The sequence below is a fragment of the Phasianus colchicus genome, chromosome 32 (assembly GCF_987193195.1).
Source record: "Phasianus colchicus chromosome 32, bPhaCol1.hap1.1, whole genome shotgun sequence".
Lineage (NCBI taxonomy): Eukaryota > Metazoa > Chordata > Aves > Galliformes > Phasianidae > Phasianus > Phasianus colchicus.
In genome coordinates, this window is record NC_143467.1 from 2,802,406 (window position 1) to 2,816,165 (window position 13,760).

General features: G+C 62.0%; 2 protein-coding genes across 4 annotated transcripts in view; one reads left to right on the top strand and one right to left on the bottom strand.

The window, feature by feature from the left end:
* Positions 1 to 594: 594 nt before the first annotated feature.
* LOC149914062 (uncharacterized) lies at positions 595 to 8,956 on the top strand. Of its 3 annotated transcripts, XM_090128205.1 has the most exons (8): positions 724 to 824; positions 1,618 to 1,672; positions 2,509 to 2,562; positions 2,705 to 2,770; positions 5,004 to 5,135; positions 6,385 to 6,459; positions 7,036 to 7,084; positions 8,449 to 8,572. In XM_090128205.1, the coding sequence occupies exons 1-8, from the start codon at positions 819 to 821 to the stop codon at positions 8,471 to 8,473; spliced, it is 462 nt and encodes a 153-aa protein (XP_089984331.1). In that variant the 5' UTR covers positions 724 to 818; the 3' UTR covers positions 8,474 to 8,572. The 3 variants fall into 3 exon arrangements, with proteins under 3 accessions (XP_089984329.1, XP_089984330.1, XP_089984331.1); XM_090128203.1 differs by lacking the exon at positions 7,036 to 7,084 and having other exon boundaries at positions 595 to 824; positions 8,449 to 8,956; XM_090128204.1 differs by lacking the exon at positions 7,036 to 7,084 and having other exon boundaries at positions 595 to 824; positions 2,512 to 2,562; positions 8,449 to 8,956.
* Positions 8,957 to 11,744: 2,788 nt separating this feature from the next.
* Positions 11,745 to 13,760, bottom strand: part of ARHGEF1 (Rho guanine nucleotide exchange factor 1) — an 84,312-nt gene continuing 82,296 nt past the window's right edge. The window contains exon 34 of the mRNA XM_090128079.1: positions 11,745 to 13,564. The gene's annotated coding sequence lies outside the window, so the exon portion shown is untranslated. The remainder of the gene's footprint in view (positions 13,565 to 13,760) is intronic.

Here is a 13,760-nt window from a genome sequence, read left to right on the forward strand (position 1 = left end):
GAGTCCAGGGGTTGGAGGACTCAACTTTGGGGGTGTTTGGAAGACTAACGAGTCCAGGAGTTGGTTTGGGGGTGTTTGGAGGACTAACGAGTCCAGGGGTTGGAGGACGCAATTGTGGAGGTGTTTGGAGGACTAATGAGTCCAGGGGTTGGAGGACCCATGGTTGGGGGTGTTTGGAGGACCATAGAATCTAGGTTTGGAGGACCAAGGAATACAAATTCAGAGAACCAAGGAGGCTGAGTTTGGGGAAACTCAGATTTCAGGTGTTTGGAGGACTCAGGATGGGGTTGTTTGGAGGACTCCAAATCAGGACGCTTGGAGGACCCAGGTGTTGGTATGTCTGGAGGACTCAGAATGGAGCTGTTTGGAGGACTCAGGGTGGGGCTGTTTGGAGGACTCAGGGTGGGGCTGTTTGGAGGACTCAGGACTGGGATGTTTGGAGGGCTCAGGGTGGGGCTGTTTGGAGGACTCACGTCTGGGCTGTTTGGAGGACTCCAGATTGGGGCGTTTGGAGGACCCAGACATTGGGATGTTTGCAGAACTCCGGATGGGGCTTCCTGGAGGACTCAGGACCGGGTTGTTTGGAGGACTCCGGATGGAGCTGTTTGGAGGACTCAGGATGGGGGCGTTTGGAGGACCCCCCCACATTAGAGTCCCCAGTGCCACCGCAGCCCCACATCACCCCACACCCGACCCCCCCCCGGGGGTGACACACAACATGAACAGCCGCTCTCAGCCTCCGCAGGATTTCCTGTAGGGTGGAGCTGCCCCCCCCCTTGTTCCCCCCCCCAGCTCCGTCCCCATCGTTCCGCAGCGCCATGAGGGTAAGCTGGCCCTGTCCCCCCCCCTCCCCCCCCCCCAAACCCCCAACACCCCAACATTGGGGTCCTCCGCCTGTCCCCAACCTGTGGGGTCCTCCACGTCCGCCTGTATCCGTCCCCGTCACTCTGAGCCGTTAGAAAAGGGAGGCCCCCCCCCCCGCTTCCCCCCCCCCTCCTCACTGCATCCGGAAGCATTGGGGCCCACTCTCCCTAATCTGACCCCCCCCCCCACCGCCCCCCCATCCGACTTGTCCCCAAATTTTGCGTCCTGTCCCCCCCAACCCCCCCAGCTTTATCCCCATGTCTGATCCCCCCCCCATCCACGATATTCTACCCCCCCCCCACCCCATCCCAGACACGTGGGTCACTTCTGACCCCAAATTTAGGACCCCCCCCCTCCAATCCCCAATTTTTGTGACCCCTCTCCCCCCCCCCCATCACCTTTCCCCCCCCATCCCATACACACAGATTCCCCCCCCCATAATTTAAGCTCCCCCCCAACCCCAATATCTGCCTCCCCCCACCCCACAAAAATGGATCCCCCCCCATCTCCCAAATTTAGGACCCCCCCCCCTCTTTAGGACCCCCCCCATCCTCCCTATCCCCAATTTTTGGAACCCATCCCCAACACCTTCCCCCCCCCCACCCCCACCCCAAACACATGGACCCCCCCTCCCCATAATTTAAGGCTCCCCCCTGACCCCCCCCTTCCATCCCCATTCCATCAGGACCCCCCCAGCCCAACTGCCCCCCCTTTCCCCCCCCCAAATTGTGTGTATGTCCCCCCCCCAACCAGATCCCATTCCCCATTTGGTTCCTGGCCCTGAGCATCGCCCTGGATCGGAGTGAAGGTTTGGGGGGGAGCTTCTGGGGGGGGGGGTCGTGGGGGGGCATATTGAAGTCGTGAGGTGGGGGGGGGGGAGTATTGGGGTACTGGGGGGGGGCTTGGGGGTCTTTGGGGGTCATGGGGGGGATATTGGGGTGCTGGGGGGGTCTTGGGGGTCATTGGGGTATTGGGGGATTCGGGGGGGGGAATATTGGGGTCCTGGGGGGGTCTTTGAGGGGATTGGGGAGTCCTGGGGGGGGGGCACTGGGGAAATGGGGGGGTCCTGGGTGTCATTGGGGTATTGGGGGGTTCTGGGGGGGACATTGGGGTCCTGGGGGGGGTCTTTGGGGGTCATGGGATGCCCTGGGGGGGGATATTAGGGTGCTGGGGGGGTCTTGGGGGTCATTGGGGGTAGTGGGAGGTCCTGGGGGGGGGGGATATTGGGATCCTGGGGGGGTCTTTGAGGGGATTGGGGAGTCCTGGGGGGGGGGCACTGGGGAAATGGGGGGGTCTTGGGGGTCATTGGGGTATTGAGGGGTTCTGGGGGGGCACTGGGGAAATGGGGGGGGGGTCCTGGGTGTCATTGGGGTATTGGGGGTTCTGGGGGGGGTCATTGGGGTCCTGATGGGGATATTGAAGTCATGGGGGGGGGATATTGGGGTGCTGGGGGGGGACATCGGTGTCACAGGGGGTAATGGAGGTCCTGGGGGGGGGGGGGACATTGAGGTCACTGAGGTGATATGGGGGTCGTGGGATGGGGGATATTGAGGTCCTGGGGGGCACTTATGGGGTTCGGGAGGGGGGCTTGGGGGGGGTGGGTGCATTGGGGTCACCTGTGTGCCCCCCCCCCGCCCCCCCCAGCAGGAAGCAGCCCGACCCCCACTGCAGTGACACCCACAAACAGCTCAGAGCCTGGTAAGTGCTGGGGGGGGGGAGGGGAGAAGGGGGGGGGCACTGGTCCATACTGGTCTGTACCGGTCCATACCAGTCCATACTGGACCATACTGGTCTGTACTGGTTGCAATGGGATCTGTGACCCCCCCCCCCCCCCCCCCAGAGGAGCAGACGACCCCCATCAGCCCAGACCCCTCCAGCACTGACAGCAGTGGGGCACCGTCAGGCAGTGAGTGACCCCAAATGCCCCCCCCCCACCCCATTCCCACCCCCCCCCACCCCATTCTTAACCCCCTCCAACCCCATTCCCACCCCCCCCCCACCCCAAACCCCCCCTCATCCCCACCCCCACCCCCCCCATCCCATTCCCACCCCCCCCAAATCTCCCCCCAACCCCATTCCCAACCCCCCCCCCACCCCATTCTTAACCCCCAACCCCATTCCCAACCCCCCCACCCCATCCCCAATCCCCCCCCAACCCCATTCCCACCCCCCACCCTAAAACACCCCCATCCACATCCCCAACCCCCCCCACCCCATTCTTAACCCCCTCCAACCCCATTCCCACCCCCCCCCACCCCAAACCCCCCCTCATCCCCACCCCCCTCCCACCCAACCCCATTCTTAACCCCCAACCCCACCCCCCCCATCCCATTCCCAGCCCCCACCCCAACCCTCCCCCATCCCCACTCCCAACCCCCCCCACCCCATTCTTAACCCCCAACCCCATTCCCAACCCCCCCACCCCATCCCCATCCCCCCCCAACCCCATTCTCAGCCCCCCCATCCCCACTCCCAACCCCCACCCCACTCCCACCCCCCAAACCCACCCCCATCCCCCCTCCGACCCCATTCTCTGCCCCCCCATCCCATTCCCACCCCCCACCCCAACCCCCCCATCCCCACCCCCACCCCCCCACCCCATTGTTCACCCCCCGAACCCCATTTTCACCCCCCCTCATTCCCACCCCCCCACCCCATTCTTCACCCCCCCCACCCCATTTCCACCCCCCACCCCATTCTTAAGCCCCCCACCCCATTTCCCCCCCCATCCCCAACCCCCCACCCCATTCTTAACCCCCCCCATTTCCACCCCCCCCATTCCCACCCCCCCCATTCTTAACCCCCCCAACCCATTTCCACCCCCCCCATTCCCACCCCCCCACCCCATTCTTCACAGCCCCCCACCCCATTTCCACCCCCCCATTCTTCAACCCCCCATTCTTAACCCCCCCACCCCATTTCCACCCCCCCAATCCCACCCCCCCACCCCATTCTTAACACCCCCAACCCATTTCCACCCCCCCATCCCCCCACCCCATTCTTAACCCCCCACCCTAAATCCTTCCCCCCCATTCCAGCCCCCACCCCATTCTTAACCCCCCCAACCCATTACCACTCCCCCCATTCTTAAGCCCCCCACCCCATTTCCACCCCCCCCATTCCCACCCCCCCACCCCATTCTTAACACCCCCAACCCATTTCCACCCCCCCATTCCAGCCCCCACCCCATTCTTAACCCCCACCCCATTTCCACCCCCCCCATTCCCACCCCCCCACCCCATTCTTCACCCCCCCACCCCATTTCCACCCCCCACCCCATTCTTAACCCCCACCCCATTTCCACCACCCCATTCCCACCCCCCCCATTCTTAACCCCCCCACCCCATTTCCACCCCCCACCCCATTCTTAAGCTCCCCACCCCATTTCCCCCCCCATCCCCACCCCCCCACCCCATTCTTAACCCCCACCCCATTTCCACCCCCCCCATTCCCACCCCCCCACCCCATTCTTAAGCCCCCCACCCCATTTCCCCTCCCATCCCCAACCCCCCACCCCATTCTTAACCCCCACCCCATTTCCATCCCCCCATTCCCACCCCCCCACCCCATTCTTCACCCCCCCCACCCCATTTCCACCCCCCACCCCATTCTTAAGCCCCCCACCCCATTTCCCCTCCCATCCCCAACCCCCCACCCCATTCTTAACCCCCACCCCATTTCCATCCCCCCATTCCCACCCCCCCACCCCATTCTTCACCCCCCCCACCCCATTTCCACCCCCCACCCCATTCTTAACCCCCACCCCATTTCCACCACCCCATTCCCACCCCCCCCATTCTTAACCCCCCCACCCCATTTCCACCCCCCCCATTCCCACCCCCCACCCCATTCTTAACCCCCCATCCTAAATCCTTCCCCCCCATTCCAGCCCCCCACCCCATTCTTTACCCCCCCCACCCCATTTTCACCCCCCCCATTCCCACCCCCCCACCCCATTCTTTACCCCCCCACCCCATTTCCACCCCCCCCATTCCCACCCCCCCACCCCATTCTTAACCCCCCCCACCCCATTTCCAACCCCCCATTGCCAACCCCCCCAACCCCAACCCCAACCTCACGCCCCCCTCCCATTCCCAGCCCCCCCCCAGCCCAATTCCCACCCCCCAAATCCCCCACAGAGGACCCTGAGATCAGCGGGCGTGGCCCGAAGGAGGCGGAGCTTACGGTGGCCCCGCCCCCCGGCACGGATAGGCCACGCCCCCACACGGACCACGCCGTCCCATTGGACGATGGCCGGCAGTTCTCATACGGTGAGGCCACGCCCCCAAGTCAAGCCACGCCCCCACCAAATGACCACGCCCACCCATTGGCCACTCCCACTCAATGGCCGCGCCCGATTGGCCACGCCCAAACTGACCTCAAGCTCCCATTGGCTGCATCCCGTTGACCACGCCCAACCTTTGCCCAAACCCGATCCGGTGGCCACGCCCATCCCGCGACCGCGACCAATCAAATCGCCCAGCCCATTCCCATTGCTCCGCCCACTCGATGACGGCCAGCATTCCATTGGCTACGCCCACTCCAAGACCCCGCCCACTACTGTAGCCCCGCCCACCCCACGATCACGTGGTCGCGATCACTCCACGGCCACGCCCACTTTATATGGCCACGCCCATCCTGTTACCTCGCTCGTTTCCATAACCACGCCCACTTACTCCGCCCCGCCCACTTCCCTGGCCACGCCTACTCTACCAGTCAAGTCTTCCCATTGGCTGCTCTTATTCAAGTCGCCCCGCCCACGTCCTATGACCCCGCCCCTCCTTTTGGCTGCACCCGCTCACGTCGCCCCGCCCACTTCATTGGCCACGCCCACTCTACTGGTCTCGTCCTCCCTTTGGCTGCACTTACACACGTCGCCCCGCCCACTTCGTATGCCCCCGCCCCTCCCATTGTCCGCACCCTCTCTCATCGCCCCGCCCTCTTCCCTGGCCACGCCCACTCTTCCGGTCTCGTCCTCCCATTGGCTGCTCTCACACGTCGCCCCGCCCACTTCCTATGCCCCTGCCCATCCCATTGGCCGCACCCGCTCACATCGCCCCGCCCACTTCATTGGCCACGCCCACTCTACTGGTCTCGTCCTCCCATTGGCTGCACTTACACACGTCGCTCTGCCCACTTCCTATGCCCCTGCTTATCCCATTGGCTGCACCCGCTCACATCGCCCCGCCCACTTCATTGGCCACGCCTACTCCACCGATCATGTCCTCCCATTGGCTGCTCTTACACACGTCGCCCCGCCCACTTCCTATGCCCCTGCCCCTCCCATTATCCGCACCCGCTCACATTGCCCCGCCCACTTCCAAGGCCACGCCTACTCTACCGGTCTCGTCCTCCCATTGGCTGCTCTTACACACATCGCCCCGCCCACTTCCTATGCCCCCGCCCCTCCCATCGGCCGCACCCCCTCACATCGCCCCTCCCATTCCTACCTCCCTGCCCACCCATTGGCCAATCCCACCCTTGGCCACGCCCCCCCCTCTGACTTAGCCCCGCCCCCAGACTACGCCTCCCTGCGCCAATGGGGTTTGGTGGTGGCGGCCGCCCTCTTCGTCACCGGGATCGCCGTCATCGCCTGTGAGTGGACCCCCCCTCAAATAAACGGGACCCCCCCCCAATTAACCCCCACCCATGGGTGCCCTCCCCCCCCAATTAATATTTAACCCCCCCAAGTCACCGTGAGTGGCCCCCCTCAAATAAACGGGACCCCCCCCCCAATTAACCCCCACCCATGGGTGCCCCCCCCCCCAATTAATACCCCCCCAAGTCCCCCTGAGTGGCCCCCCCCCAAAGAAACGGGACCCCCCCACAATCACCCCCACCCATGGGTGCCCCCCCCTCCAGTTAATACCCCCCCAAGTCACCGTGAGTGGCCCCCACCCAAATAAACGGGACCCCCCCCATTCACCCCCACCCATGGGTGCCCCCCCCCCAATTAATATTTAACCCCCCCAAGTCACCATGAGTGGCCCCCCCTCAAATACACGGGACCCCCCCCATTCACCCCCACCCATGGGTGCCCCCCCCAATCAATATTTACCCCCCCAAGTCACCGTGAGTGACCCCCCCTCAAATAAACGGGACCCCCCCCATTCACCCCCACCCATGGGTGCCCCCCCCCCAATTAATATTTACCCCCCCCCCCCAAAACAGGCGGCAAATTGAGGAAGTTCCCACTCTGTCGGGGCCGGAATAGGAAGAAGTGAGAGAACCCCCCCCCCCCCCAATATTGACGACCCCCCCACACCTTGAAGACCCCCCCCCTCCCCCGCCCCCCTCCCCGATTGGGACCCCCATAAAACCCCCAATTCCGGACCCCCCCCTTTGGACCCCCCCATAAAGACCCCAATTTAGGACCCCCCCTTTTGGGACCCCCCCTACAGACCCCCAATTTAGGACCCCCCCCTTTGCAGCCCCCCCATAAGACCCCCAATTTAGGACCCCCCCTTTGGACCCCCCCATAAAGACCCCAATTTAGGACCCCCCCTTTTGGGACCCCCCCTACAGACCCCCAATTTAGGACCCCCCCCTTTGCAGCCCCCCCATAAGACCCCCAATTTAGGACCCCCCCTTTGAGCCCCCCCAAAAAGACCCCAATTTAGGACCCCCCCTTTTGGGACCCCCCCATAAAGACCCCCAATTCCGGACCCCCCCTTTTAGGACGCCCCCATAAAGACCCCCAATTTGGGACCCCCCGTTTGGAGCCCCCCCATAAAGACCCCAATTTAGGACCCCCCCTTTAGAGCCCCCCCATAAAGACCCCAATTCCGGACCCCCCCTTTAGAGCCCCCCCATAAAGACCCCAATTCCGGACCCCCCCTTTGGACCCCCCCATAAAGACCCCCAATTTAGGACCCCCCCCTTTAGAGCCCCCCATAAAGACCCCACTTCCAGAACCCCCCTTTTAGGACCCCCCCATAAAGACCCCAATTTCAGACCCCCCCTTTTGGGACCCCCCCATAAAGACCCCCATTTTGGGACCCCCCCTTTTAGGACGCCCCCATAAAGACCCCCAATTTGGGACCCCCCGTTTGGAGCCCCCCCATAAAGACCCCAATTTAGGACCCCCCCGTTTAGGACCCCCCCATAAAGACCCCAATTTAGGACCCCCCCTTTGAGACCCCCATAAAGACCCCAATTCCGGACCCCCCCTTTTAGGACCCCCCCATACAGACCCCCAATTTAGGACCCCCCCTTTGGCCCCCCCATAAAGACCCCAATTTAGGACCCCCCCCTTTTAGGACACCCCCATAAAGACCCCAATACCGGACCCCCCATTTGCAGCCCCCCCATAAAGACCCCCAATTTGGGACCCCCCCCCTTTGGACCCCCCCATAAAGACCCCCATTTTGGGACCCCCCCTTTTAGGACGCCCCCATAAAGACCCCCAATTTAGGACCCCCCCCTTTAGAGCCCCCCATAAAGACCCCAATTTAGGACCCCCCCTTTGCAGCCCCCCCATAAAGACCCCAATTCCGGACCCCCCCTTTTGGGACCCCCGCATAAAGACCCCCAATTCAGGACCCCCCCTTGACCTCTGACCTCTGACCTTTGACCCCCCCCCAGCGCCTACTCCGTCGCCCAGCTCTGAGGCCACGCCCCCAAAGCCGAAAACCCGCCCCGAAGCTCCGCCCACTTCGCTCGTGGCCCCGCCCACCAGCGGTGACGTCACCGAAAGGGGGCGTGGCCGACGCAGAGATTGGTCGCTTTCCTATAAGCCCTTTGGTTGGGGGCGGAGCCTCTCCTTTGGCCACGCCCCCCCTCGCGCTGGACGCCCCGCCCCCTTCATTAAAGGACTCCGCCCTCCTGCGGTGACGTCACGGCAAAGGGGGCGGAGACAACGCTCTGATTGGTCGATTCTTCTTCTTCAGCCTCGCAAGGGGGGGGGCGGGGTTTCTCATAGGCTCCGCCCCTTCGGTGGGCGGGGCCACCGAATGACCCCGAGTGACCCCGGGTGCCACCACTGTGTCCCCAAAGCGTCCCCTACGGGGTCACGTGATGTCCCCAAATGTCCCCACGTGACCCCAAAGTGCCACCGAAGTGTCCCCAAGTGACCCCAAATGTCCCCAAATGTCCCCAAGTGACCCCAAAGTGACCCCAAAGTGTCCCCAAGTGACCCCAACTGTCCCCAAATGTCCCCAAATGACCCCAAAGTGCCACCAGTGTCCCCAAGTGACCCTAAATGTCCCCAAATGTCCCCAAGTGACCCCAAAGTGACCCCGAAGTGTCCCCAAGTGACCCCAACTGTCCCCAAATGACCCCAAAGTGCCACCAAAGTGTCCCCAAGTGACCCCAAGTGACCCCAAAGTGCCACCAAAGTGTCCCCAAGTGACCCCAAATGTCCCCAAATGTCCCCAAGTGACCCCAAGTGACCCCAACTGTCCCCAAATGACCCCAAAGTGCCACCAGTGTCCCCAAGTGACCCTAAATGTCCCCAAATGTCCCCATGTGACCCCAAGTGACCCCAAATGTCCCCAAGTGACCCCAAAGGTCCCCAAAGTGCCACCCGATGTCCCCAAATGTCCCCAAGTGTCACCAAAATGCCACCAAAGTGTCCCGAAGTGACCCCAAATGTCCCCAAATTCTCCCCAAAGTGTCCCCAAATGACCCCAAAGCGCCACCAAATTGTCCCCAAATGTCTCCAAGTGTCCCCAAAGTGTCCCCTGATGTCCCCAAATTCTCCCGATGTCCCCAAAGCGCCACCCAGTGTCCCCAAACGTCCCCAAATGTCCCCACGTGACCCCAAAAGTGTCCCGAAATGACCCCAAAGTGCCACCAACGTGTCCCCAAATGTCCCCACGTGACTCCAAAGTGCCACCCAATGTCCCCAAATGTCCCCAATTGTCCCCAAAGTGTCCCCACGTGACCCCAAATGTCCCCACGTGACCCCGAAGTGCCACCAAATCATCCCCAAATGTCCCCAATTGTCCCCAATTGTCCCCAAATGCCCCCACGTGACCCCAAATGTCCCCATGTGACCCCAAAGTGCCACCAAATGTCCCCAGTGTCCACACGTGACCCCAAAGTGTCCTGAAATGACCCCAAATTGTCCCCAAATGTCCCCAAATGTCCCCACGTGACCCCAAATGTCCCCACGTGATCCCAAATGTCCCCAAATTGTCCCCACGTGACCCCAAAGTGTCCCCACGTGACCCCAAATGTCCCCAAATGGCCCCAAAGCGCCACCAAATTGTCCCCAAATGTCCCCAGGTGACCCCAAAGTGTAACCACGTGACCCCAAAGCGCCACCAAATTGTCCCCAAATGTCCCCACGTGACCCCATATGTCCCCAATTGTCCCCACGTGACCCCACGTGACCCCGAAGCGCCACCAAAGTGTCCCCAAATTGTCCCCACGTGACCCCAAAGTGTCCCCACGTGACCCCAAATGTCCCCAAAGTGCCCCAAATGTCCCCAAATTGTCCCCATGTGACCCCAAATGACCCCAAAGTGCCACCAAAGTGTCCCCAAATTGTCCCCACGTGACCCCAAATGTCCCCACGTGACCCCGAAGCCCCACCAAATCGTCCCCAAATGTCCCCAATTGTCCCCAAATGTCCCCACGTGACCCCAAATGTCCCCAAATTGTCCCCACGTGACCCCAAAGTGTCCCCACGTGACCCCAATTGTCCCCAAATGTCCCCACGTGACCCCAAATGTCCCCACGTGACCCCGAAGCGCCACCAAATCGTCCCCAAATGTCCCCAAGTTTCCCCAAATGTCCCCACATGACCCCAAAGTGCCACCAAAGTGTCCCCAAATGTCCCCACGTGTCCCCAAATGTCCCCAAATTGTCCCCACGTGACCCCAAAGTGTCCCCACGTGACCCCAAAGCGCCACCAAAGTGTCCCCAAATGTCCCCAAATTGTCCCCACGTGACCCCAAAGTGTCCCCACGTGACCCCAAATGTCCCCAAATTGTCCCCACGTGACCCCAAATGTCCCCACGTGACCCCAAATTGTCCCCACGTGACCCCAAAGTGTCCCACGTGACCCCAAATGTCCCCAAATGTCCCCACGTGACCCCAAATGTCCCCAAATGGCCCCAAAGCGCCACCAAATCGTCCCCAAATGTCCCCACGTGACCCCAAATGTCCCCAAATTGTCCCCACGTGACCCCAAATGTCCCCACGTGACCCCAAAGCGCCACCAAATTGTCCCCAAATGTCCCCACGTGACCCCAAAGTGTCCCCACGTGACCCCAAATGTCCCCAAATTGTCCCCACGTGACCCCAAATTGTCCCCACGAGACACCAAAGCGCCACCAGTGTCCCCAAATGTCCCCACGTGACCCCGAAGCGCCACCAAATCGTCCCCAAATGTCCCCAATTGTCCCCACGTGACCCCAAAGTGTCACCACGTGACCCCAAATGTCCCCAAATTGTCCCCACGTGACCCCAAATGTCCCCACGTGACCCCAAAGCGCCACCAGTGTCCCCAAATGTCCCCACGTGACCCCAAAGTGTCCCCACGTGACCCCAGTGTCCCCACGTGACCCCAAATGTCCCCACATGACCCCAAAGTGTCCCCACGTGACCCCAAATTGTCCCCATGTGACCCCAAATGTCCCCACGTGACCCCAAAGTGCCACCAAAGTGTCCCCAAAGTGTCCCCACGTGACCACAAAGTGTCCCCACGTGACCCCAAAGTGTCCCCACGTAACCCCGAAGCGCCACCAAATCGTCCCCAAATGTCCCCCCGTTGCGTCACCCGATTTCCCCCAAAAAGCCCCAAATTCACCCCAAAAAATCGACGCCATTTTCAGCCTTTATGGGATTTTTTTTTGGGGGGGGTTTCATTGATTTGGGGTCGGACCCAAATTTGGGGGTTTTGGCCCCAAAATGCGCCGCCCCCCCCCCCCCCCCCAAAAAAAAAAAACCCCAAACGTTTCCAGCATTTCTGGTTTTCTTTCCCGGACCCACAAGTGTGGGGCGGGACCCACAGCGGGGATGTGGGGCTGCCCCATAAAGGATCTGGGGGGCTGCCCCATAGCGGGCATGCGGGCACTTGTGGGGCAGGGAGGTGTGGGGCGGAGGCACTTATGGGGCGGAGAGACTTATGGGGCGGAGGCACTTATGGGGCAGAGGTACTTATGGGGCGGAGGCACTTATGGGGCAGGGATGTGTGGGGCGGAGACTTATGGGGCGGATGCACTTATGGGGCAGAGGCACTTATGGGGCAGGGATGTGTGGGGCAGAGGCACTTATGGGGTGGAGGTACTTAAGGGGCGGAGACACTTATGGGGCAGAGGTACTTATGGGGCGGAGACACTTATGGGGCAGGGATGTGTGGGGCAGATGCACTTATGGGGCGGAGGCACTTATGGGGCAGGGATGTGTGGGGCGGAGGCACTTATGGGGCAGAGGCACTTATGGGGCGGAGGTACTTATGGGGCGGAGGCACTTATGGGGCAGGGAGGTGTGGGGCAGAGACACTTATGGGGCGGAGGCACTTATGGGGTAGAGAGGTGTGGGGCAGAGACTTATGGGGTGGAGGCACTTATGGGGCGGAGGCACTTATGGGGCAGGGAGGTGTGGGGCAGAGACACTTATGGGGCGGAGGCACTTATGGGGTAGAGAGGTGTGGGGCAGAGACTTATGGGGTGGAGGCACTTATGGGGCAGAGGCACTTATGGGGCAGGGATGTGTGGGGCGGAGGCACTTATGGGGCGGAGGCACTTATGGGGCAGGGAGGTGTGGGGCGGAGACTTATGGGGCGGATGCACTTATGGGGCAGAGGCACTTATGGGGCAGGGATGTGTGGGGCGGAGGTACTTATGGGGTGGAGGTACTTATGGGGCGGAGGCACTTATGGGGCAGGGATGTGTGGGGCAGATGCACTTATGGGGCGGAGGCACTTATGGGGCAGGGATGTGTGGGGCGGAGGCACTTATGGGGCGGAGGAATTTATGGGGTGGATATACTTATGGGGCAGGGATGTGTGGGGCAGAGGCACTTATGGGGCGGAGACACTTATGGGGCAGGGATGTGTGGGGCAGAGGCACTTATGGGGCGGAGGCACTTATGGGGCAGAGACACTTATGGGGCAGAGGCACTTATGGGGCAGAGGCACTTATGGGGCGGAGGCACTTATGGGGCGGAGGCACTTATGGGGCAGGGATGTGTGGGGCAGAGGCACTTATGGGGCGGAGGCACTTATGGGGCAGGGAGGTGTGGGGCAGAGACACTTATGGGGTAGAGAGGTGTGGGGCAGAGACTTATGGGGTGGAGGCACTTATGGGGCAGAGGCACTTATGGGGCAGGGATGTGTGGGGCAGATGCACTTATGGGGCGGAGGCACTTATGGGGCAGGGAGGTGTGGGGCAGAGACTTATGGGGTGGAGGCACTTATGGGGCAGAGGCACTTATGGGGCGGAGGCACTTATGGGGCGGAGGCACTTATGGGGCGGAGGCACTTATGGGGCAGGGAGGTGTGGGGCGGAGGCACTTATGGGGCAGGGATGTGTGGGACAGAGGCACTTATGGGGCGGAGGCACTTATGGGGCAGAGACACTTATGGGGCAGAGGCACTTATGGGGCAGACACTTATGGGGCAGAGGCACTTAAGGGACGGAGGCACTTAAGGGACGGAGGCACTTAAGGGGCAGGGATGTGTGGGGCAGGCCGTGGTTGTGGGGCAGCCCCACAGAAGAATGGAAGCAGGGCCGGATCTTCCATAGGGCAGCTGTGGGGGAGGAGATGTGGGTCAGGACCCAGAAGTGACCCCACAGATCCCCCCACCCCATAGCGCCCGCCCCATAGATCCCTCCGCCCCATAGCGCCCACCCCACAGATCCCTCTGCCCCATAGCGCCCACCCCATAGATCCCTCCTCCCCATATTGCCCGCCCCATAGATCCTTCTGCCCCATAGCGCCCACCC

Excerpts from the sequence above, each read along its gene's own strand:
- LOC149914062 (XM_090128203.1), top strand. Across the intron at positions 2,563-2,704 it reads CACAAACAGCTCAGAGCCTG|AGGAGCAGACGACCCCCATC; the intron begins GTAAGTGCTGGG and ends CCCCCCCCCCAG. Across the intron at positions 6,460-8,448 it reads CGGGATCGCCGTCATCGCCT|CGCCTACTCCGTCGCCCAGC; the intron begins GTGAGTGGACCC and ends ACCCCCCCCCAG.